This window comes from Sprattus sprattus (genome assembly GCF_963457725.1).
Source record: "Sprattus sprattus genome assembly, chromosome: 12".
Lineage (NCBI taxonomy): Eukaryota > Metazoa > Chordata > Actinopteri > Clupeiformes > Clupeidae > Sprattus > Sprattus sprattus.
In genome coordinates, this window is record NC_137910.1 from 14,980,201 (window position 1) to 15,007,051 (window position 26,851).

A 26,851-nucleotide genomic window follows, 5' to 3' on the forward strand; every position below is an offset into this window, starting at 1 on the left:
ACGAGCTGTGACTTCTCCGAGAAATAACGAAGAGCTGTGAAGGCTCTGGTGAGTCATAATGGAGATCATGTGATCCAACATGTGGTCATGTGACCCTACAAAGCACAGTATCTATTGGATCTGTTCTTGACAAAGAGGAGCCCTAAGATGTCGGCTCGGCTTGTTTCCTATGTAGGCTGGAGATGACACAACTACACTTTCAAGTTCCATCACCAATGCCTCCTAGTGTAGACATTCATTAACATCCGTGTGTGTGTGTATATACATGTATGTATGTGCACAAAAATGCCTGTGTATGTGCATGTGTGCACATTTGCATTAAATGTGTGTGTGTGTGTGTGTGTGTGTGTGTGTGCGTGTGTGTGTGTGTGTGTGTTAGAGTTTAGTGCTGGGCTGAACAGCGGGCATCTGAGGTGCATGGTATGCCTGTAGTGGGTTGTAGGGGCGGAGTGGGTACAGGCCGTGGGGCATGGGCTCACTGAATCTGCCCCCTCTGTTGGCACCGGAGGCCTGGTACAGGGGGGAAGGGGTGGATGTCCTCACCAGCTGCCCCTGCATCATAAGGGCATGCAGCACAAACGGGGGTGCCACCACAGACGGCATGGCCCCCCCTTGGCTCTTCAGGAAGGCCAGCGGGTGTGAATGGGGGTACCCCACTGTCCGGGGCCCCTCGCAGGCCTCCTGCACCCCAAACATGCCCACGGGGCACAGGCCGCCCAGATGGGGAGCGTGGGGGGGATACCGATGCCCCTGCGAAGAGTAGCTGTTCAGGTGCACGGCTCGCGCCGGCTCGGGGGGCTCGGCCTCCTCCCCCTGGCGCTCCGAAACGCGGGGGCACCCACCTGAGCTTACCGGGGCGTCCTTGCAGGGGTGAAGGGGTGAAAGCGGGCGTGTTTTTGCTGGAGGCGTCCTGTGCTCTGGATCCTCTAGGGGGTGCTTAGCGGCTCTGACAGACTCTGATGTCTGTGAGAGACCCCTGTGGTGCTTAATTCCTCCCATGCCACTTATACCCACGCGCACTGACGCCTTATAGGCCTGGTTGGCATCTCTGACGGGCACAGGGAATCCTTTACAGGCTACGCTGTGGGCATCTAGGCCGGGCTGTACGGGAGCAGGCAGTCTGCAGTCCCCATGCATAGTGGGATATGTATGAATGGCAAAAGGACCTTTTGAAGGGACCTTAGGAAGGCTCAGGTCAGCGGGTCGGTCGACGGCTGGTGTGTTAGTAGCAGCAGGCCCTCTGTGGCACCCCAGCTGTGGCGGCAGTGGCGGGGGGGTCGAGTACCTCTCATCAATGACCACGTCTGGAACATTCTGCGTCAGGCCAGCGACCCCTCTTCTCTGGCCGCCCTCTCCATCCCGGGACGGAAACACCTGTGTGAATACGCCCTCTCCATCCCTGGACGGATACAACAGTGTGCTTAGGTGCTGCTGCCGGTGCTGCTGCTGCTGGCTGAGCCGGTGTTTGGTGTGGCGGTAGAGGCTCTGCAGGTGTGGGGAGGAGTAGAACACCTCCCCTCTGAGGTCTGAGGGCTCCTCCCATGGCCTCTGTACCCGTTCCTGGAGCTCCGTCCTGTAGGGACCGGAGTCAGAGACGGAGCTGTGCTGGGAGAAGGGGGGGCATGGAAGGAACTGTCCCCGCAGAGGAGCCTCTCCTCCTCTGAGGCAGGACTCTGAGCTTCCTGGGGTGGTGCTGTCCTCGTCGGCACTCCAGAACGGTCGGAAGCTCTGAGCGTGCTGGATGACGGACGGACGGGGGGCGGGGGCTGTTTCTGGGCTGGCGGGGTGAGCTTGGGGTCCCTGCCTGACAGGGTCCAACATGCTGGTGACACCCCTGCCACAGCTCTCCCGCTCCCCCACGTCAGAGCGAGCAGCAGCAGGGGGTGCCGTCGGGTAGTTTTGAGGTACAGCCCCCCCAACGCACCCCTGGGACAGCAGCTTCTTCTTAGCCAGGGGGGACATGACACTGTGGAGGCTGCTGAAGTAGGGGGCGCCCTGGGCATTTGGGGAGGACCTCTCGCATCCTCTTGAGTTGTGGAGCGCTTCTGGAGGGAAGCCTTCAGGTGTTTCCTTCACAGGGCCAACCAGCTGGTCCTCGTTCTCAGGGACCCTTCCAGCCTCGCACAGCTCCAGGACTCCCAGGGGATGCACAGAGTGACGGCCAGGAGCGGTGGCCTGCCAGAGGGCCTTGGGGTCTGGAGGTGAGGATAGTGGATTTTTTTGGTCGGTCTGGACGATGAGGTCTTTGTGGGTGTGATCGGCTGGGTTGTGGCGGTGGTTGTCATGGTGAAGAGCTTGAGTTGTGAGAGTTCCTTCTTGCTTCACGGTAACCTGCAGCTCTTCTTCTTCCTCTTGTTCCTCCTCCTCGACCTCCTCTTCCTTCTTGCTTCCCACATCTTTCAAATGCAATGAGTGTTGGAAACCTCCCCTGTCCTCTAAAACCTGTTCAGAAAGACACGCACAAACACACACACGCACGCACACACACACACACACACACACGCAGAAAACAAAGTGGTTTAACAATTGGACATAATTCTCAAATAAGTTTAGGTGTCAGTGTGTGCAGTACTATTACTAACCACCAGAGGGATGTATGTCATCATTACAATCACTCCTCTGATCTTCTCCATCTGTATCTACTGCACTGTTGATGTGACAGATAGACCTGATATAAATAGATATAGATATAGACCTGATGTATGGCGTCAGTTTGGTCACTAGTTTAGTTTAGTGACAAGTAGAAGGAACCATTTACCATCTACAGATCAGAGATCTAACTACCAACTATTTTTTCAATATAAATCATAAGGGGGTGATTATCTTCATTGTATCTTTGCCTAAATAGCATATCTACTTTCCCTTCACCCTCAACTCATGGATGGTTGAGATTAGATTATTGGCAGTGGTTGTTTAAGTGTGAGTGGATTGATTAGGCTGTGGTTGATGTTAAACTCAGCGCTGAGTGGTTTGATTAGGCTGTGGTTGATGTTTAACTCAGCGTGAGTGGCTGGGATATTAAATTGTGGTGAACTCACCGATGAGTTTTGTGGGTCAGTGTCACGCTGAGGCTGCTGGTTTGGTGCTGGTCCAGCTGTGGGACACCTAGAGGAGGAGCCTTTTTCTTCACTTCCTTCAAAGGAGACTGGATCCGCCCTGATGGGGCAGATCTCTACTGGTTCTGCCTTTATGGGACAGAACTCTACTGACTCCGCCTTGATGGGGCGGGACTCCACGGACTCCGTCTTGATGGGGCGGGACTCTACTGACTCCGCCTTGATGGGGCGGGACTCTACTGACTCCACCCTGATGGGGCATGACTCTACTGACTCCGCCATGATGGGGCGGGGCTCTACGCCAGGACTCTTCTCCTGTCCCTGAGAGTACCTCTCATATGGGAGCAGCAATCTGGTGGGGGCGAGATAAGGGTGAAAATTAGAGTGACACACACACACACACACACACACACACACACACACACACACACACACACACACACACACACACACACACTGGACATCACTCAAATAGTCACACTGAAACACACACACACAAACACATTGGGCAACACTGCAGTAGTCACATAGTAACACACACACACACAAACACACACACACACACACACAAACTGGGTAACACTGCAGTAGTCACATAGTAATACACATACACACACACACACACACACACAAACACATACACACAAACACTGGGCAACATTGCAGTAGTCACACAGTGCATCCTCTTTGACCAACACACACACACACACACACTGCAATTAAATGTGTACAAATGTTTTACATTTGTTCATTCCCCTGTGAACTCCCCCTAGGCTGTTTACCTCCCGGAGCCAAGAAGGGAAAATCCCTGCTGGAACTCAAAGCACAAAACTCGAAACAACTACAACATCATTCAGGAAACCCGAGACTGCTGGGAATTACTCTGCTTTTGAAAATGAAATGTAGTGTTTACATTCACGTTTTAAGTAATACTTTGTCTTTTGATTCATGTTAGAAACTTCTAGCATTTATGGTTGGTATGGCAACCAGTGACACATAAATCCATTTCCCTTAAGGGGCTGTGGGTGATTAAAGTGTCTTTTACAGTCAGTTTACACCAGCTATTCATCTTTTATAAGGACAGATTACACACAGAGAAGAGTGAGTGTAGTGTTGTGTGTGTGTGTGTGTGTGCGAGAGAGACAGAGACAGAGACAGAGACAGAGAGCGAGCAAAGAAACCAGACGGTTTCTATAAACACAAATGGGTATTGAAGTTTTGTAATATTCTCCGGGCTCACATTCCATACAACAGTTCCACCTCACTACAGCAAGATGTTGACATAGCTTATAGGACATCCTATTCCATATCAGCCCATTGCATAACAGCCATTATTATGACGGACCCTCCCAAGTGTTGGTGCTTATATATGTTATTGATAGTCAAAGAGAGAGAGGGGGGGGGGGGGGAGAGACAGTGAGGGGTAGATAGAATAATAGTTAAACTGACAGCTGTTTTGAACAGGCTGACCTTTTTTTTCTCTTCCCTTTCACAGTATTCACTTAAGTGACATTGAGCACCAGTGTGGGTTTATTCCAGCGTGGCACCAGTGTGGGTTTATTCAGCGCTACATAAGCCAGCCAGCCAGCCAAGCAGACAGACCATAATAAGTCTTATGTAAAGGCTCCCTCACTCCAATGGAAGGGGGAGTGGGTCTGATAAAGGAACTTGTTTAGAAGACTTTCTTTCCACGACCTCTCATTTCTTCATGGGATGGTCAGAGGTCATTAGGCAATTACTGTTACATCGAAAAGCACCAGATTCTGATTCAAGAATTTTTTTTTGGCCTCCTTCAGGTGTAATATCCTCACTCCCGCCCGCAGGATTAGCACCTCTTCACAACCACGGGGATTGCGGGTGTCTTGAGTTGCTGACGTTGACCTTTGTACTCTCCTACGTAGACAATACCTGGCAAAGCTGAAATCACCTCTAGACACATTGCTCTGGGTCTCCTGGGAGGCTTTGATGTAGTTTTACTTTTACCACTAGAGGGAGGGAACTATCCTATAAGTACCCATTGACCACAAAATAAGGCTCTACATTTAGTGGTATATGCTAAGATCAATACAGAACAAGGTTTTCCAAAACATGCCTTAATGTTAGTCCTCCACTTGCTGTGCAATATTATATATAAATGAGGGGATTATGACTGTGAAATACAACTGATGCTTCTCAACTCTCTCTCTCCCTCTCGTGAACATGACGAACAGGACTGTCTTGCCCACTGGGTTGTTTCCTGATAGCGAACTGTGTGTCTCTCTCTCTGAACACAGGAACCCTTCCTGATCAGGTGAAGTCATCTCTCCCAGCTCAAGCCCAAGCACAGGTGTGCTCACTGGACCTGAGAATCTCACCTCACTGCACGTGAGAATCTCACCTCATTGCACGTGAGAATCTTACCTCACTGCACGTGAGAATCTTACCTCACTGCACGTGAGAATCTCACCTCACTGCACCTGAGAATCTCACTTCACTGCACCTGAGAAATCTCACCTCATTTTGTGTATCTGCATCTCAGACTGTAGGTCAGACTCATCCACTAAATCTGAACCTTACCTTGGGGATAAATCTACGAAACTGGAATCACGGCCTTGAACTCTAAAAAAACTTTACGGCACCATACTACCTACTACCTAAATCCTGAGAGCCGTGTGGCACTCGTGTGTGTGTGTGTGTGTGTGTGTGTGTATGCCATGGAAACCCGCACAGGTGAGCTTTTTCATTCATACCTAAGAAGTCGACTGTGAAAGCTGTGATCTATCAACAGAATTCACAGCGCTTTAAGACAGCGGACAGATCTGGTACTGACTAAGCAGAACTGTCACAGATCCGAGCGGTCGGATTCGTCGATGCATCAGTGTGAATTAACGACACACTCCTGGAATTACCACTAAAAATTACACATCCAACACGAAACCCATACATTTACATCAATAATTTGTTATTTTTTCAGTAACTATTTTTAGATACAAAGAGCACTGTTGCTATGACAGCACCCCTCCCTCCCTCACACACACACGCACACACACACACTTGCTTCCTAATGGCTGGAGGATAATAAGGAGGATATGGAATGGTGTTACCTGCAAAATAAGCATTTTTATGAGGTACACACGCCAGTGCTAAGCGCTAAGCTACAGTAATGGCATAATTAATGTCAGCTGGATCAAATTCATCTCAAAAGGGGAAAAAAGCAGTGCAGAGAGAAAGTGAAGAGTGATTCGGCCTGCTTCAAGGTTATTCATGCCGTTTCCTATGACCTGCTTTTCTTTTTATTCCATAGAGGCGCTAGCTCTTAACAGCTAATCTCAGAGGCTCGGAGGGGGGGGCGATACTTATCCTTACAATCATGTGTGAAAGGCTTGATGGATGCTTACTATTGATTTCTTTGTCCCTTAAGTAACTAAGTAGTCAAATGACTGTTTTCAATACACTCCACTTAAAGTGGACACACACGCACACACACACGCACGCACACACGCACACACACACACACACACACACACACACACACACACACACACACACACACACACACACACACACACACACACACACACACGCACACAAAAGCTCATTCAGGCTTTATAGATTTTTCAAGGCGAGCTGTTTGTTCCCTCTGGTGACTGTAATGGTGCCTTTGAAGAAAATTAAAATGACCCCGAATGGCTATTAAATGTCCACTGCTCTCAAGCGATTCTTAGTTTCAGCTCAGCTCATTTTCATGCGTATGTAGGCATGTCCTTAATGGCGCAGTAACTCAGTTTTTGCTATAACATCAGCTTTTCACGAGAATCACTGAATTCAATTGAAACAATCTCTCACTTTCCTAGAATTAAAGTATCAACATAGGAACACATTTATAAACTGGAAGCACAATGACAAATCTTTAAAAGATACTGCACTGTTTACCAGTTCTTCATTCTATGAAGCCCTTTGCCAGTCAGATGATGTTGGCAGCTCCCAAGAAATCTCAACTTTCATGCAAGAGGAAGTTTCCAGTTTCACTGACCAAAGGCCCAGTCAGAGCTGCACACACACACACTCCTAACAATTTACATAACACATTTTAAATATGCATGAAATATGCATAATACAATCTGTAATTTTACAACATAATAATTGAAATTATGCCAAAATGCACAACTAGATGACACAATCCCAAATCAGTAACCCCCGAATAGGACTGCAAATGTTTGTATTTGTGAGTATTTATGGTTCTTAACCATCAGAATCACTATAATATGGATTCCCAAAAATGTGTGTGTGAAGAGGGATGAAGAACAAACACACGCACACACACACTTACACACATACCTCTCATAGTGTCTTCGGGTACAAGTGGCAGCACTGGTGCTACCGGGGTGTCCGCCCAGCTCATCATACACATGCTTCCACTGCCTGTGAGCAGTGATCTACAGAGAGAGAGAGAGAGAGGAGAGAGAGGAGAGACCGAGAGAGAAGGAGAGAGAGGGAGAGAGAGGAGAGAAGATGGAGAGAGAAGGAGAGATAGAGGAGCGAGACAAAGAGAGAGAAGAATGAGAGACACAGTGAGAGAGAGAGAGGGAGAAGGATAGAGGGAGAGTGTGTGAAAAGGAGACACAAAGAGAGAGACAGAGAAAGAGAGAGAAAGGAAAGAGAGAAAATGGTTGCTTTGACTGACACAATACCATAACTTCCTTTCTGTGTAGAAATCAGTATTTAGTAGATTGCTTCTTTTTTACAAATCTCTTCATTCACTGTGGCTTCATCTGCCTGACAGCACGTTTATTTCTATGCCACTCCTAGACTACTGAATAGTATGTATGCATTAGCCACTCCTAGACTACTGAATAGTTTGTATGCATTAGCCACTCCTAGACTACTGAATAGTATGTATGCATTAGCCACTCCTAGACTACTGAATAGTATGTACGCATTAGCCACTCCTAGACTACTGAATAGTATGTATGCATTAGCCACTCCTAGACTACTGAATAGTATGTACGCATTAGCCACTCCTAGACTACTGAATAGTATGTACGCATTAGCCACTCCTAGACTACTGATTAGTATGTATGCATTAGCCACTCCTAGACTACTGAATAGTATGTATGCATTAGCCACTCCTAGACTACTGAATAGTATGAACGCATTAGCCACTCCTAGACTACTAAATAGTATGTATACATTAGCCACTCCTAGACTACTGGATAGTATGTACGCATTAGCCACTCCTTTACTACTAAATAGTATGTATGCATTAGCCACTCCTAGACTACTGAATAGTATGTATGCATTAGCCACTCCTAGACTATTGAATAGTATGTACGCATTAGCCACTCCTAGACTACTGAATAGTATGTACGCATTAGCCACTCCTAGACTACTGAATAGTATGTACGCATTAGCCACTCCTAGACTACTGAATAGTATGTACACACACACACACACACACAGACACAGACACAGACACACACACACACACACACACACACACACACGATACAAGCACGGAGCTCGGGTATGGTGTCATGTTAAGTGTTCTGTGTTATCACCTGTTCGTAGCCTCCTAGCTTCTGAGCCGTTTGAAACATCATCCACAGGTTAACTGTTGAGTAGGAAGCACACACACACAGACACATCCACAGGTTAACTCTTGAGTAGGAAGAAAGAAGGCAACTCACAAACACACACAAACACACACACTCACACAGACACACACACACAGAGACTGATTTTGTTTCTTTTCAATTCATGGCGCCTTCGGCAGGACTCCATGTTTATGAAAATCAATTTTTATCGTAGTATTTAAACAGAGACGAATATTACATCAGAACCAAACAAGCAGACAATAGCTGACAACACTGCCAGTGTGTGTGTGTGCCAGTTTGCCAAATGAAACATCAGTATTTGCCTTTGTTCTTTTTGACCGAATCAAACTGAACGAAATAGCCTTCGGAGAAATCAATCAAAATTCAATCAAGCCTCACACAAAGACTCACATTTGTCATGAAATGACATTTCACTATCTGCACGTCTGACTCTATTGATTTCCTTTACACGGTCTCTCTGTTCAGGAGATGTATGTTTATCATAGCAGTGTTATTTGGACTGAACATTTTTAGAATCCTGTAATTTAGCTTTCCTGTGTTTTTTGTCAGCATGTTTTTTGGGCACACACACAAACACACGCACACACGCGCTTGTGCACACACACACTCCCACGCACACAGAAACTCTCACAAAAACATTATGTTACTGCAGTTCTGTGCACAAAATACAGTGCCACTTGAAAGTATGTGAACCCCTTGAGCACTTAAGAGTTTTCTGTTGTTTTACCATGATTTTTCACCAATTTTCCATAAATGAAATGTCAGGTTTATGTTTAGCAATTGCATGTACTTGTTTAGAGGGAATTGTTTGAGTAGCCAAAAAACTACATGAAACATGGCATTAGTGTATGTGCAAGACCTTCCATTATGTGATGATGATTCATGAGAATCACTATGGTCTATGGTTATAATCCCTATTTTATTATGTGTGCTGCTGTTGCTGTTACTAATGTAGTAGTGTGTTAAAATGTGGCAGATGTTTTTTCCAATCATTTTCACTTTTGTCTCAATACCATGTACCCTTTTCCAAACACTTCATACAGTGGACTTAACAGACACACACCTCAGCATATCAGTTAACCTTTGGTGCAAAATACACTATAACCACCCAAACACTTCATGCTTCACCCAAAAGTGACTCATGCTGCCGTATCTTTTGCAAATGTCTTCTCTCAGGAACACTACTTTAAGTACAATGACCTCAAAAACACAGACAACTTGAAGCATTGCAAAATGCATATATTATGTGTTGCTGTATCCTCTATTTTTGCACAGTTTATTGTTGCATTGCAAAAGAAAAGAAAAAAACTTAAAATTTTAAACTTTACACCATGTACACATAAAATATGTAATATAAAATGAAATACAGTAAATATGAAATTCAGCTATATTACTCAAGACAGCTCCATGCTTATTTTTTTGTGGTACATTATAGCACAAAAACAATGTGCAGACACTTTCCTTTCCAGTAAGTGAAACAACAACACATGCGACTACCACTAGAGGTGTCCTGCACCCCTAATGCTGATCCATTTTTATAAACTTAAAATGTACAGTACTACCACATTCTCCCTTGCCTTGAATCTTTAGAACAAATCTTTAGCACATCTTATCAACCCCTAAAATCCCCCATATTCCACAAATATTTCAAGGCAAGCTGCCTTGACACCACAAACGAACTTTTCTGTTGGTTTTTCTGTCACAATATTGTAGATACCAGTTTTGTATGACAAGATCACTATGTATGATCAGTTGTACAGTGGATAGTGTTGTTGGCTAACAAGTAGCTAACTTGGGTTCAATTCCTGAGCGACGCAAGATGCAATTGTAAATCACTTTGGAAAGATGTTGTAGTTGCCTATTTGCGTCACTTTGTCTCATTGATGGCCCATGACTTTCATATGCAGAAGTAATAGTGGGAAATGTCTTCAGTGACACCTACATCTATATTTCTCCTTTAAACATGTACATTTCAACGCAAATTCAGCACTGCTCCACTCTTGTATAGTTGTATAGAATAGTTGGTATCAAGGCTAGAAACAAACTAAACAAAGCAGCAAACTTAATACATTAGTGAATACGTCAGCAAAAAATATAGAATCGTTTGTCTTATTTCAAGTGTATAATTTCATTTCTCTGTGGAAATACATCTTTTCATCTACAGTGATGTCAATTTTGTCTGGTTTTGAAATGAAAGCTAACTTTTTTGAACAGAGTATCTAAATATCTGCAAAAAATGCTGCAGTTGCACAGCATTTTGCTGGTGGTTAACATTGACTGGGACAGGTATCCATAAATTGACTGCATTTTGTATCTAAGCATAGGGGCAAGAATCCACAGTTTAGTTCACATAGTCTACTGGTATGCTGGATGTGTAAAGTGTTTTGGGAAAGTGTACATGGTACCGGTGGGAAAATTATTGGGAAAAACTGTAATGATATCTGTGTATGAGTGTGTGTGTGTGTGTGCATGCGTGTGTGTGTGTGCAGGCGTGTGTCTGTGTGTGTGTATGTGTGTGTGTGTGTGTGTGTGTGTGTGCGAGCATTAGTGCATGTGTGCGTGTGTGCGTGTGTGTGTGTGTGTGCACATGCATGAGTCTGTGTGTGTGCGCCACTCATGCGTGGATGAGTGTGCATGTGTGTGTATGTGTGTTGCTTACTCTGCTTGAAACCTAAGTAGGGGATCCTCTCAATGGGTGTTTTTCTCTTCTTCATGTACTTGTATAGAGCCACTAGAAAAGCCTGTTCATCCGTCTTCTGTCCCTCTGTCCCAGCCTTGTCTTCTTTGTCCTCTCTCTTTCTCTCCCTCCTTCCCTCCTCTCTCTTTTCCTGTGCCGACACCCTCCTGCACATCCCTCCATTCTTGACTTTCGCTGCTACCACCCTGCACTCAGGCCTCGCCTACAGAGACAGAGAGGGGAGGGGGATTTAAATTGTATGCATGCAAACATAAACACATATATAGATGTACACACACTCTGGATCTCCGATCTACGTTTACTGACTGGTGTTGTGATATACATTAGTTGACTGGTGTTGTGCTATACTTAGCTGACTAGTGTTGTGATATAACTTAGCTGACTGGTGTTGTGATTTAACTTAGCTGACTAGTGTTGTGATATACCTTAGCTGACTGGTGTTATGCTATACCTTAGTTGACTGGTGTTGTGCTTTACTTAGCTGACTGGTGTTGTGCTATACTTAGCCGACTGGTGTTGTGCTATACTTAGCTGACTAGTGTTAGCCTGGGTGCCATCCGATTGTACGTGTTCCACTGATCTCGCTGTTTGTTCAGCGAGAAGGCAGCAATCAGTGGAACGCGTACAAACGGATGGCACCCAGGCTAGACTAGTGTTGTAATATTACTTAGCTGACTGGTGTTGTGATATAACTTAGCTGACTGGTGTTATGCTATACCTTAACTGACTGGTGTTATGCTATACCTTAGCTGACTGGTGTTATGCTATACCTTAGCTGACTGGTGTTGTGCTATACCTTAGCTGGGGGCCTTAGTTCTGGACTGGTGCTGGTCGGGTGCCGGGATTGTGGACCAGTCTGCAAGGTCTGATTTGGGTTCTGGTTCTGGTTGGAGTCCTGGTTTTGGGAGTCCCGACGCTGGGACAGTTTTCTCTTCCGTGGTCGGCCCTTCAGGTTGGGTGCTACAGAGGTGAGAAAGAGAGATAGAAGGAGAAGAAGGAAGAGGGAGGTAGAGAAAGCAAGAGGGAGGGAGGGAGGGAGTAATGGAAGAGGGAGCGAGGGAGAGAAAGGAAGATGGAGGGTAGACAGACAGATAGAGAGGAGTTACATTACTGATATTATGGCAATTGATTCCAAAGGTATATGTTTACAGGAGAGCCAGGGAAGAACCTGATAGTCTTTCATCATTACTTTATTCACAAACACACACACACTCACTCAGTCACATACATACACACTCACACACACACACATACACACTTACACACACACAAACACACACAGATACAGTCACAGAGTGATCGATAGGGCCAAGTACAAGCCCTTATCTGCAGAGAAACAGGTCAGTATGCTGTTATGAAACAGGAAATGACTGATATGATCTCAGAGCTCAGCTCGTCTCCACCATTGTCCTCATTCTTACATCACAAATCAAGGAGCCTTTATCACAAACAGAGAACCCATTTAGATTACAGCTCCGCCGGGAAAACACGGAACACGAAACACATACAGAGCAAGCAGGTTATTCAACAGCAAATACCATCTCAGGTTACGGCTCATATATCAAGGAGGCCCAGAGCCAGACCTCCTGCTTTAATCAGACATGAATGGCAGGCATGGCTAACTCTTCTGCTTTTAAGAAACTCACATTCAGCAGGGAGATGAACTTTAACATACACACACACGCGCGCGCACACACACACACACACATTTGTCAACTGAGAATTACAGTAACAATCTATCTGACATGTCCACATTTTGGACCCAATTATAAAATCTAATAATTTGATTTGGTGCAATATAATAATATTATGTTATTTATAAAAATAATATAATATGATATTATTTATAATATTATCTATATATAAAGATTAATAGAATAGTGGTTATTTGTTTCTGGATTTACAAAAGTGCACTTTTGAAAATCCAGAAGCAAATAACCACTATTATACAATGACACACACACAAACACACCAGCCACAACTTGAATAGGAGGGTGGTAGACATAAATCAAGACATAAATAAAGACATAGACTCAAACACACAAAGACAGACACAGAGGGATGATCACACACACAGACAAACAGAGACAGAGGGATGATCACACACACACACATCTTTTCTCAGTGTTCTCCTTCCTTTAGAAACAATTAAATCATTGTCAAGGTCAGTCGGAGCCTGGAGCCGGCACACATTTGAGAGAGAAAGAGAGAGAGAGAAAGAGAAGCAGGTCAGAAAGCAACAGAACACAGGCAATCAAAGCCAGCCAATCACACTGCAGCACTCCTGTGACATTTTAATAGAACACATGAAACATCATTAAAACGGATGTGAAATATCAATCATAACACCCACCTCTGGGTGCTGTACCTCACGTATCTTTTCACAGGGAAAATAAAACGAGCTATATATTTAATTACCTCGGGAACAGAAATCAGCTGAATATTTTATTTAGTGCAGACACTTTAAAAAGGCCATGTCTAAAAGGTATATATTTTGTGCACAGAACTGCAGTAACATCATTTTTTTGTGCGAGTGTGAGTATGTGTGTGTGTGTGTGTGTGTGTGTGTGTGTGTGTGTGTGAGTGTGTGTGTGTGTGTGTGTGTGTGTGTGTGTCAAGAAGACTCAAACACTCTCTTACACACACGTCTAATCTGCCCAAAGTCTGGGCAGGATGGTCCCCTGTGTGATGTGGTGGCTCAGAGCCTCTCTAAGGGGACCCTAGTTGGATCACTCCTGAGGATTTTACCAGCTTTGCCGGTATTTATTCGACCACACAAACCATGCAACTTCAGGGGATGCCAAAATGGAATTCTCACTACTAGTAAAAATGGAATTCTCCATCGTAAAAATAGAATTCTCACAAAGTAAACGTGGATTCCACTTTACTTGTACCACAGATGTTTCAACGAACAATTTACTGCACCACAATAATTCATTCCTCAATTGAACTCTCTGATATACAGAACACAAACCTGTGTAGCGTTAAGCCCTTATAGACAAATTTTGCAGGATAGTCTGCTCTTGCATGCCCTCATCTTTGAATGCTCAGCTGTGTTTGATTAAAAGCAGGAAAGTCGACATCAACACCCCCAAACCCTCCTGACACGGTCATGTGACACGGGAGGCTGAAATGATCCTCATGTCTTTGGAAATCTGATTTGCCAATTCAATTAGGGAGCACTTCCGCGCTATCGCACATCTGGAGCGCGTGTGATTACGGAGCCCGTTATAAGATGGGGGAACGCTTAAGCCGTTACACACTGGTGCAGCTGACGGAGCAGCTCTCTGATCCAGTGGCAGTGATTTAACACTCCACCTCCGAGCCCCACGTTAACGCCAGGAGCGTTGGCTAATTTACAGCACTGCGTGGGTCAGGAGGAGCGCACGGCAGAATCGAATCGAGATAAAGCAAACAGAGGGAGGTGTCAGGGGACTTCGTGTTTTTCATGTTTGTGCCTCTCGCCAGACTTCTTTCTGTTCATGTCCGTGTTTCAGATGTTATTCCTCTTAAGAGCTCTGTGATGAGTGATTTACTGTGAGCAAATGGAATTTCTCCTGTAAAGGCCAAATTCCTGCATTCTTCTCAGAGAACAAACCGCCTTCACACTGCCGGATTCAGTTTCTCAATGAGGACTATCTGCTATTTATCAACATCACAGAAATCGGAAAATATAAAGGCTTCACAAGGGGAGCTCTGTAACCATAGTAACAGTACTACCCTTCAGGAAGGCCTGTTTATGGTATAAATAGCATTTAACTTTACAGCATCTACCTGATACAGTTATTCCACACCAGAAAGAGTAAACGCTATGACACACAGGAATGTAAAATATACCATACCCTATTTTATTACAGATTTAACAAGAATATGCAGGTGGAGAGGTGGGGAGCAACACGACTAACTGTATCATGTGTGTGTGTGTGTGTGTGTGTGTGTGTGTGTGTGTGTGTGTGTGTGTGTGTGTGTGTGTGTGTGTGTGTGTGTGTGTGTGTGTGTGTGTGTGTGTGTGTGTGTGTGTGTGTGTGTGTGTGTGTGCATGGGTGAGTGTGTATGTGGGTAGGTGGGGAGGAACACAACTGACTGTATCGTTGGGAGTAAAATATATGAAGACATGAAACGAAGTGTGTAGTTTTATGATATTCATAGATTAAAGGAAGGGACACCCACACACACACACACACAGATACACACACCCAGAGCCATCAGAGGCCCAGCCACCCAGAGACACAAGCAGATAATAACCCATGTGGCCCATTTCTGAACCATGTTTATGTTTCCAGTATCATTGGTTCTCTTGCGTCTTTTACTGGAAACACTTTGCCTGCTTTTCATCACTTTACCATGTGAGAACAGAGCAGAGTAAGTGTGTGTGTGTGTGTGTGTGTGTGTGTGTGTGTGTGTGTGTGTGTTCCTCGTCATTTTGCCTCTTCATGCATCTTCTCACACATTTAATAAAAGTTCTCAACCTTGGATATATCCACGGTCTCTGTTAAGCTCTGAAGTGTCACTTACTTCAAGTGTCATTGTAGTGCATTTTCAGAGTTGGAAATATCCAAGTTTGAAGTGGTCTCGAACACAGCATTGTAGGTTAGGCTCGACACTGTCAAATGTCAAATGTACATACCATAATACTTCAAAATTGTATCACCTCACCTTGCAGTTACTGTAATCACTTTTAAGTTGAAGAGTAGGGATTGTAAAATTTTGAATTTAGAGTTACTGTATTCAAAATACAGGCCCCACAGTAGAAACTAAATGCAATAAAAGTCAGTACACCTTTCATTACTGACACTCAAATGTTTTATTTTTTCAATACTTTGTGTGTCGACCTTTATATTTGATGACACTCAATCCTCCTCACCATCGAGGACACCAGTGTTGTCATATATTTCTGGAGATATATTATCTGCCATTCTTCACAGACATTTGTTTTCATTCAGCTCTCTGTTGTAGGGGTTGTGTTTCTCTACCTTTCGCCTTAAAACACCCCAAAGGTGTTCTATTGGATTGATCTCAGATGACAGACTTAGACCAGGTCATAGCTTTTCTCTTGCATGATTTTTGCAGCGTGCTTTGGATTTGGAATATTCCTATTCTGGCAAGCTTCTGGAGACTGGGACTAATCTTGTCAGCCAGTATTTTGGTACATCCACAGGCATTCATATAAATGTCATCTTCCCTTTTCCACTCATGCAGCCTCATATCATCACACTCCACCCTGGGGCTTCACTGTTGGGCTCACCCCAAACATCCTGGACACATCTGAACAGCTCTTCCCTCCAAAACATATTGAATTGTGCTGTAAATCCAGTCGGGATGAAATTACCAAGTTAAAGCAGTGCAGGGTCTAATAATGATCCCCTCCATCTTGTGACCTGAAAGGTTGCCAAGGAGATTTACTAATTTGCTGCCTCCATTATCTGATTCACTTCTAAATTCCCCCAACAGAGATATCATCTCAAACATATTACATTACATAAGGGGATCTGTTGGCCCAGGAAAAATAAGCAACAAACCACATGACAGAGGAGTATGTGTGTAGAGCAGCCAAATATGTAATATACCCAACATGTCGGAAATATTATTCAAAACAAGCGCGAGCACACACACACACACATACATACTCATACACACACTCATAGACATACATTCTCCTACACACATACACATACACACACTTACACACATACATACTCATATACACATACACACAAACACACACTCACACGCAGACATACCCATACACACGCACACACACACACACACACACACACACACACACAGAGTGGGGGTTTGAAACATGACAGATCATGTTCTTATCCCCAAGGATTAAGGCACTGTGGAAATGATTTTTGCTCGTTAAAGCCCAAACACAATAATTAGATTTATTTATTCAACGTCATCACATGGATCTCAAGTTACAGAAACACAAAGGACACAAGTTATTGTGCCCCCCTCTCTATCTATCTATCTATCTATCTATCTATCTATCTATCTTAAATCTCTTTATTTCCCTCTTTCACCTCTCACACATTGTAATGTCTTCCAGGTCTTTAATGTCTTATCATTGGCAGATAGAAAGGCAGCACCTGAGCATCCATCCTGACTCCTAGCCCCTGTTTTCTGCTAGGCCACAGATGACCAGCACGCAGCACACAGCACACAGCACACAGCACACAGCACACAGCACACAGCACACAGCACAGCACCGCAAACGGCACACGGCACACGGCACACGGCACACGACACACAGCCCACAGCACAGCACAGTACAGCACACAGCAAACAGCACCGCAAACAGCACACAGCACAGCACAGCACAGCACCGCAAAGCACAGTACAGCACACAGCACCTCGCACAGCACACAGCACACAGCACACAGCACATCACAGCACACAGCACACAGCACACAGCACACAGCACACAGCACACAGCACACAGCACACAGCACAGCACAGTACAGCACACAGTACACAGCACACAGCACACACTGAGAAGCTACACAGAGGCAGAGAATGCCACCAAATCCCCGCTGACCAAACGCCACTTTACCCATAGAGACCCGATCCACAAAATTGATCCCAGATCTGCTGGTGTAGACATCATGTGACTCAACCATAGCCCATTTCCCAGGTAGTAAGCCCTGATCTGGCCCTAATCTGGAACTGATCTGGCACTGTGTGGTGCAATGTGGTGCAGATCGGTTCTTAAGTCCCTCACTGTCTGGGTTATGAGATGATTATGGTGTCTATCCATTATCCATTACCTCCCCTCACCATTAATCTCCCTGTATTCATATGCATCACATTAGCATACAATAAACAGTCTCCTCATTGCCATTCAAGAGCCAGCGCTTGATGGCCTGCATTAGATTCCTGTCACACACTCACATCGCCGTGCACAGAGTGCTAAGCATTTGTTCTGTCAGGCAATCACCAGGCCCGACTAATCAAACCAGAGAGGGAGATCAGACCGTAATATTCAGAGCAAAGAGGATGATTGATGTCCCGTAGCTCATAGCAGGCCCTGGATGACAAGTTCATGAGCTAAAGGGGAGGTGCAAGTGGAAACATCACTACAAAATAAACTGGTCTGCTAGACTAGCAAACAGAATAAATAACAAATGTATATCCAGATAAACTGATCTGCTAGACTAGCAAACAGAATGAATAACAAATGTATATCAAGATAAACTGATCTGCTAGACTAGCAAACACTAAAAATAATAAGTATATATCAAGATAAACTGATCTGCTAGACTAGCAAACACTAAAAATAACAAATATATACAGTATATCAAGGCAATTCATAACTACTAAAGATGTATCAGGGTGTATCAAATATTATTTAAGATATGCCCAGCAAGTCTCTATTTCTTTCTTTCTTTCTTTATTGAACCTCTCCTCTGAAGGACTAGCAGGTCATTTAGGTTTATAGTTTGGTTTTATAGCGTGTTTTATGTCACCAGCCATCTTAAGTCCACTCAGGAGAACAATCAAATTAAACGCTGTAGTTGTTAAGAGTTAATTAATGCGAAATACTTCAATATTTACTTCCAGAGCTCTGGATGCAATACGCTTCCACTGTCTTTTAGAAGACCTTGAGACATCACCTGACCCAGAACCAGTTGTGTCACATCCAAACATATCATGTGACCAAAATGTGACATCCTGGGATGGTCTCCCAGAGAGTGCATATAAAAAACCTACCTACTGTACTATCAAATCTACTTTAAACCAGAATAACAAAACCACAAAAAGATAAACTGAGGTTCATGCACAAACACACACACTCACCCAAATACCTCAGAGGTAGACATGTTATTGCATCTCTCTTGGTGCAGTCATTTTGTGTGTGCATACTTGTTATTGCATCTCTTGGTGCAGGCATTTTGTGTGTGCATACTTGTTATTGCATCTCTTGGTGCAGGCATTTTGTGTGTGCATACTTGTTATTGCATCTCTTGGTGCAGGCATTTTGTGTGTGCATACTTGTTATTGCATCTCTTGGTGGAGGCATTTTGTGTGTGCATACTTGTTATTGCATCTCTTGGTGCAGGCATTTTGTGTGTGCATACTTTGTTTTGCATCTTTTGCAGTGCAGGCATTTTGTGTGTGCATACTAAATACGTAAAGGCATCTTCCTCTGTATGGGCTCTTCATTGCTTCAGCTGAGTACATATGCTAATGGTCTGAGCACAGTTGTAAATGTGTTGCTGCAGTGAGTTACCAGTGGAACACCCACAGATGACCCCGTTACAATTGCAATCATTTAGAGCGTCGCATTCATTAGCAGGCATGCCTCACACGCCACAGGACAGCATCGGAGCCATAATGATCCATATTCATGCTCTGTGCGTCAGCAGCAGTTCATATTCTCACGAGCACAACCAGAACATCAGCTCTCAGTTCCTAAAAATAATATCCCACAAGCGTCCCTGAGGTATTGGCAAATCTCCTTGAATTGGCTCTGCATAACATGAATATAATGAGCAAGGCAGAGAGAAGGGGAGAAACCAGACTTCATGAAACCAACCCATTAGATTCCTGCAGTAACATAACCAGACCTCATGAAACCAAACCCAATACATTCCTGCAGTAACGTAACCAGACTTTATGAACACAAACCAACTACGTAACTGAAGTAACGTAACTATAGTAACGTAAACAGACAGTAATGGCTCTGCTCTGTTGCTTGTGCCCGGTCTTAACGGTGAGAGCTCTTAGCTGCATTTGAGTCCTGAGAGGGAAATGCCTCAGCCTGCTGTGATTTCTCTCTCTGTTTGGCTTTCAATTGCGTTAAACGGAGAGGAGAGGGAACGACAGGAGAGGACCGTGTCAGGGCCACAAGCTAAGGGGCATAAAAAGGATCCTGGCAGAGTGCAGATGTGAGGACATAGCAGCAGCAATAATATCCCAACCCAGATAGAGATAGAGAGAGAGAGAGTAATAGAGGAATATTTCCTCAAGGCAGGAAAACCGGTCCAGGAAAAAGCAGGACTAAACACCCTCCACTTGACTGCTTCCTTTAAAAAGTGTGAAATGTGTGGCTGATGGAGTAACACATCAAAGGCTTGTTTTCCATTTGAATGCAGACCACAGGACAGCAGTGCCAATATGGACATGTGGGTGCATAACACCTATCACCACAATGAGAACAACCCCTTCTGCTCCTTCTGCCACTTCTTCCATTTCTATCCTCCTCTTCTCTCTGACCTCCTCTAGAAATCTTTTTCAGAATTAAATTACATGTCTGGCTAGCTCTCAGCACTGTCTGCCCTGTTTCACCCTCTGTGTGGTTTTAGTTTGAATACAGCAGAAATCTCTCTCTCTCTCTCTCTATCTATCTATCTGGCTCCCTCCACCATCTCCACCATCCAAGTGTCTATCCCCTCTAGCAGCAGTGTAATATATCCAGGCTAGTTTTCCAACAGTTTGGCAACTGCAAAAATGAAAATGTGAAGGGAAAAAAGTCTTGTTTGTGTTTAAACAGTATATGGTCAATATTGGATACATTGCATAATCACAGAAGCATGTACACAACACACACACACACACACACATTATTCTCTGTTGTGCAATAGCTTATTGACACTTATGGTGACACTGATGAAAAAATATGGTGATACTGTTCTGTTGACAGTAACCTAAACACACAGTTTGGGCGGTTGTGATTCACACACCAGTTCTGGGGAAATGACAACATGAGGTTTTACAGGTGAGTCACCCTGCAGATGGATGAAACTGTCTCTCCAGACTTTTTTCCAGTCTTTATGTTGCAACGCTGGCCCTAATGATGAAACACGCCTTTGTGTAGGAGAGACTGAGTGAGGGCAATCTCAGCCCAGTGCCCAGTGTACGTGTTCACCTGATCCTTCCCTGTCATTCTATTTCACTTCACTATGCCATGGTTTGTAATCATTCTTTTAAATTTTTTTCTTTTTGATTTTTTTTTTTTTACATTTATCTGACTTAAGGAGACATAAGGAGATTTCCATCTGTTGTCAAACCTCGGTGAAACACTTTGCATGGCCTTTAGAATGTGCAACAGAAATAAAGCTGTTTATGAACACTGCCCAGCAGCAGATGAGTCAGGGCCTCATATAATAATATATATAATATTAATTATTAATAATTATAAATATAATCATTTAATCTATAAGGCTGTTTATGAACACTGCCTAGCAGTCAGGGCCTCATCTGGGTATATGTGTGTGTGTGTGTGTGGGTGTGTTTGTGCGTGTTTTCCACTGAACTTACCGAAGTGCTCACAGACGCTCTCGTTGTGTCCAAGTGTTGGATGCTGGAATGTCTCGCGGCAGTACAGGATGCGCACGTCTCCGTGGAGAGGGCCGATGCCACCCAGCGCCCGCATAATGTGGTCGGTTACCACGGCAACCTGGCTGCCGCCCCGCAGTCGGGCGAGAACACAACGATAGCGGCAGTACTGAGGGTAGCTCAGCACCAGCACCTTCATCCTCTCCTCCTCATCTTCACCTGTGAAGAAGGCAGAAGAACCATACAGTTAACTTCATGATATTTCATCCACTTTAAGATAAAAATACTTAACTAATTAAATGCTTAACTGAATTAAACTGAATATAAATGAGCTGCACATTCCATTCTAAAGTGCTGACAAAATGTTCCTTAAATATATGCTGACAGTTACTACAAAACTCTCCTTTTAAAACTGATGGGTTGAAAAGGCACAATTATAAAACAAAGAACACAGAGGGAACAAATAACATTATTCCGGTTTCCTGCTGATTTGAACTCTCATTTTCCCCAGTACGGGCCCTGCAGCAGTGGATGCCAGGGTGATTATACACAGCTGTTTAACTGATTGAAAGACCAAAGGGTGAGCCCACCAGACAAGGACAACTCATTCCCATCAAAACATACACACAAAAAAAACACTTTAGTGCCAGAAAGTTCACAAAACAAAATGATAACACAACACAACACAACACTTGATATTTAGCTGAATGTTGCAATTTCCTGTTGAACTACCCTGCAGCCTTAGTCTTAGTCTTCCCTGGCACATTTACCCTGCAGTTAGCAGCTGCTCATCTGCCTGTAATGCCTCTGTTCCACTGCTTGTCCAACCCACGTGAGTCACTCACCACTGACACTTCCCTGTGCCTCCTGCACCTCTGAGTAAGTGACAGGAGGAGCTAGAGCTCACAAACAACCTGACGGCTGGCAACAAGGCTAGTTAACCACCAAACACATCTCCAAAACTTGAACAGCGCAGCAACGAAATTTGAATTAAAAACCAATTAATCAAAATATTTATCAAAATACTAGTTCAAAGCTCTGGTGTGTTTGGAACACTTCGAGGACTATGCTATCAAAGCCTTCTCTTCCACAGCTTCCAAGAAGGACGATGAGTCATCCACTCTCTGGGCACAGAAACAAAGTACATTACGTCGCATCATGTTACATCTACAACAGATGGGGAGAAAACAGAATTTAAGGAACCAGTGGAACCAGTGGCAGTCAGCCTCCTGACAGGTTGGAACTATTTCAAACATGCAGAATCTTTGGTGGAACTATTTCAAACAAGCAGAAACTTTGATGGAACTATTTCTAGGAACAGAGCGATAGAGAGAGAGATGGAGTGAAAATAGAAATTAGATGCATAACATTGAACATTGATCCATCAAACAGTCTATCGCTGCATTTAGCTTAGCTGCTGTCAACATTTCCAGGTAATCATCCCAGCCAGGAAATTCAGTGCCGTGTTGAGCACTGTGGACACCATAAGCCATGGCCTCGGGCCGTTTGGACTGGTGTACGCACAGACACTAAAACAAACAAATAGAGAGTAAAATTAGCCTGCCTTTGTGTTGGATCTCTCTGCACGCACCACTTCTTCTGCAGATTAGAAATGTACCACTCACTCGCTCTCACTCACATTAAGAAATTGACTGTTGTACTTGAGTTTACTATTATATACATTCTCATTCCGTCTCATTAGATTAGATCAAAACCATCTGCTTGAGATTGTTTTTTTTATTTAAGATTCTGTATAAATTGATGTACCGCAAAGACAGAGAGAGAGAGAGAGAGAGAGAGAGAGAGAGAGAGAGAGAGAGAGGCAGTTTATAAACATGCGTGTATAATTGCCTGTTGTAAAGAACCTGCTCTGTTGGAATGTCCCCTCTGGCGGGGGCAGAAAGAGTGAGCGAACATGACAGAGTCCCTCAGTCTGCCGCAGCTGCATCTCCTCTCTCAAACAAACATGGCCACGCACTGCTTAACCCCCAAAAGCAGTTCACTTCACCTGCTTTCCTAAAGCCGTGAGGCCTACCCCTCCTCCTCACCTACAGTATATACACTTCAATGTCAATACAAATTCTATATATTCACAATTTGGGATTAATTTATGTTTATTATTATTATGTTTATTATTATTATGATGACGAATATTAATAATATTATTATTATTATTATTATTAATAATACTATAAATGATAATAGTAATAATATTAATAATTGGTTGTTTTCTTTATTTACATTTGTATTTTAAATTGAAACTTTGCTGTGTGTAATGTTTTTCTAATGTTTTGTATGTCGCTTTGGACAAAAGCGTTAACCCTAACCATTCTCCCTATAATCTTTACGCATTTTTACATTCCATTGATATTGTAGCGACTAAGCAATGGGGAAAAGTGACAGTGACAGTGACCAGTGACAGTGGATGTCTCCTAACTACTGGCACCTGTCCCGTCCCCCTCAAGTACACACAGTACCCATCAGTCAAGCCCTAAACCCCCTACACCGCTATCAGTGATGGGAGAAGGGAGAGCTCAGCACAAACATGATCTCAAAGCTGACCTACAGAATGGGGGACAGGGAAGGAGAGGGAGGCAGGAAGATATAGGGAGGGAGAGAGGGGGGATGAAGACAGAGAAATACAGGAAGATAGAGGGAGAGAGAGAGGTGGGGGGGTGAAGACAGAGAAATACAGGAATATAGAGGGAGGTAGATTGAGGTGGGGGGGGGGGGGGTGAAGACTGAAAAACACAGGAATATAGAGGGAGGTAGATTGAGGTGGGGGGGGGGTGAAGACTGAGAAACACAGGAATATAGAGGGAGGTAGATTGAGGTGGGGGGGGGTGAAGACTGAGAAACACAGGAATATAGAGGGAGGTAGATTGAGGTGGGGTGGGGGGTGAAGACAGAGAATTATACAGTGAATGAAGAAACAAATCTGGACTACCATTTCACACCCAGGTGTCTCCATTCCCGAGTGTGGCTAATGTTGCTAAGTATTTGTATGTGAATAAAAATGTGTTTGGGTGTGTTTGAATGTGGTGGTCCGAGGTGTTGACACTCAGTTCATGAAAGCTGCATGCTAGTATGAAGTGTAAGAAGGTGACTTGAGGTTTTACAAGAAGCAAACACAGCTAGTAAGATTGCAAAACACTCTCATGAATGGGTAAACACAGGCACCCACACTCACTCATAGATGCCTAGCAACATAGACACATAATTACATATAAACAAATTCAAACACAGAGGCACAAACACAATATCACACACACAATCACAATCACACACGCACATACACATATTTAAACACAAAAGCATAATTATAATCACACACACACAAACACAATCACAATCATACATGCACATACACTTATTCAAACTAAGGTATGAGACTTTAAGAAACACACACACACCCAAACAGCAGAAATAAAACAGGCTCTATTTTAAAAGGTTGGAAATTGAGTTGATTAAGTGAGTTAATTAGAATCACATGTACACTGCTACTCGTCACATCTGCTGCTTCTCTCCCCCGCATATAAACGTCACACAGGCATGCACACACACACACACACACACACACACACACACACACATTCACAAACACACCCACACACACAAACACACACATGCACACACACAAACACACAAACAAAACAGCCACACGCATACAAACACATACACACACACACACACATGGACATACACAACATACACACACACACACAAACCAGCCACACACACACAAACACACACACGTTCACACACAAACACACACATGCACACACACACAAACCAGCCACACACATTCAAACACACACACACACACACACACACAGACAAACACACACACATACACACAAGCACACACAGGCACGCAGAGATAAGGAGACACAGAGAGACAAAGAAACCAATAAATCAAAGACTCATAAACTCTATCCGCTAACACACTTCATATGAGACATTTAATCAGAGGGCACATCAGGAACGCACAATGCTGAAATGGCTCTTTTTCTCTCCACATGATTCTCAAATGAGACACAGACAGCTACCATCAGTCCCATATTAAAGGGACACTACACAAGGGTGACACACACATACACACACACGCACACACACACACACACACACACACACACACACACACACACACACACACACACACACACACACACACACACACACACACACACACACACCCTTCAAGCCCATATTAGAGAGACACACTAGGGTGAGGGTGTGATCTGGGAAGTGGAACATCATAACCCATATTCTCTAGGCTATTCTTCAACAAGAAATTAGTGGTACAGTGACTAATTTCAGTCACAGACTTCCTTCTCGCTCTCTCCCTCTCTAACAGGGCCCACCCCCCCTCGCTCCGCCCCCCCCCCCCCCCCTTTAATGTCACAGTGCAGTCACATCACATCAATATTGTGTTCCGTTGTTTGGGCTTTGTGTTAAAAAGTAGGACAATAAAACAATTATGTCCTAAAAGGTAGGGGCAGTCAGACGAGTGTTCTCTAATGCTGTTCTACAGAGGCCTCTCAAACCCCCAAAACCCCCCATCACACACACACACATACACACAAACCAGCTACCCAGAGGCAAAAGCAGCTGGACACAATCGCAAATTATGGGATATTCAAAGGAGCAAAGCAAAGTATCTAAATATGCCTCTGGGACACACACACACACACACACACACACACACACACACACACACACACACACAAGCCCATTTTATATTTGGTCTTCTGTTGAAGGGTTTGATTTTTGTTTCTTTTTTATCTTTTTTTTTTCTTTTACTCAGTGCACATTTGAAAGCTCAAAGCGGACAGCATGGAGGAAATTTTTCCACCACAGCCTCCAATTTATGGCTTGCAGATTTAGAAAGCCCTGGAGTGCGGCCAAGCTTTAGTCATAAGGGAGTTAATGACATGAGCAGAACAGGGAGGGAAAAAAACACTCCTCTTGTACAAGCTCTGAAAATAATCAAGACATGGCCATAAAATGAAGGGAAAAACGCATTCTGTAATCCCTATGGTCTGCAGGAGAATTTCATGTTAAATCAAAAAAAAAAAAAGTGTTCCATTTAATGACTTCATAATGTCTGAATGTTCCACAAGCAGTTCTTTTTATTTTCTTCCACAGCAATCACATCGCATTCCATAGGCGTATGAGCACAAAAGCGTGGAGCTTCAGTTCTCATCTCGTGCAGCACACTC

General features: G+C 44.0%; 1 protein-coding gene across 1 annotated transcript in view; it reads right to left on the minus strand.

Annotated features, from left to right (window-relative positions):
- Positions 1-375: 375 nt before the first annotated feature.
- The window catches only part of LOC308373249 (AT-rich interactive domain-containing protein 5B-like), a gene marked incomplete at both ends in the record, with an annotated part of 37,802 nt that continues 11,326 nt past the window's right edge, over positions 376-26,851 (minus strand). The window contains 7 exons of the mRNA XM_080848679.1: positions 376-2,442; positions 3,039-3,408; positions 7,374-7,471; positions 8,594-8,646; positions 11,310-11,550; positions 12,145-12,308; positions 21,612-21,848. Of these exons, the coding sequence (XP_080704805.1) occupies positions 376-2,442; positions 3,039-3,408; positions 7,374-7,471; positions 8,594-8,646; positions 11,310-11,550; positions 12,145-12,308; positions 21,612-21,848 (3,230 nt within the window). The remainder of the gene's footprint in view (positions 2,443-3,038; positions 3,409-7,373; positions 7,472-8,593; positions 8,647-11,309; positions 11,551-12,144; positions 12,309-21,611; positions 21,849-26,851) is intronic.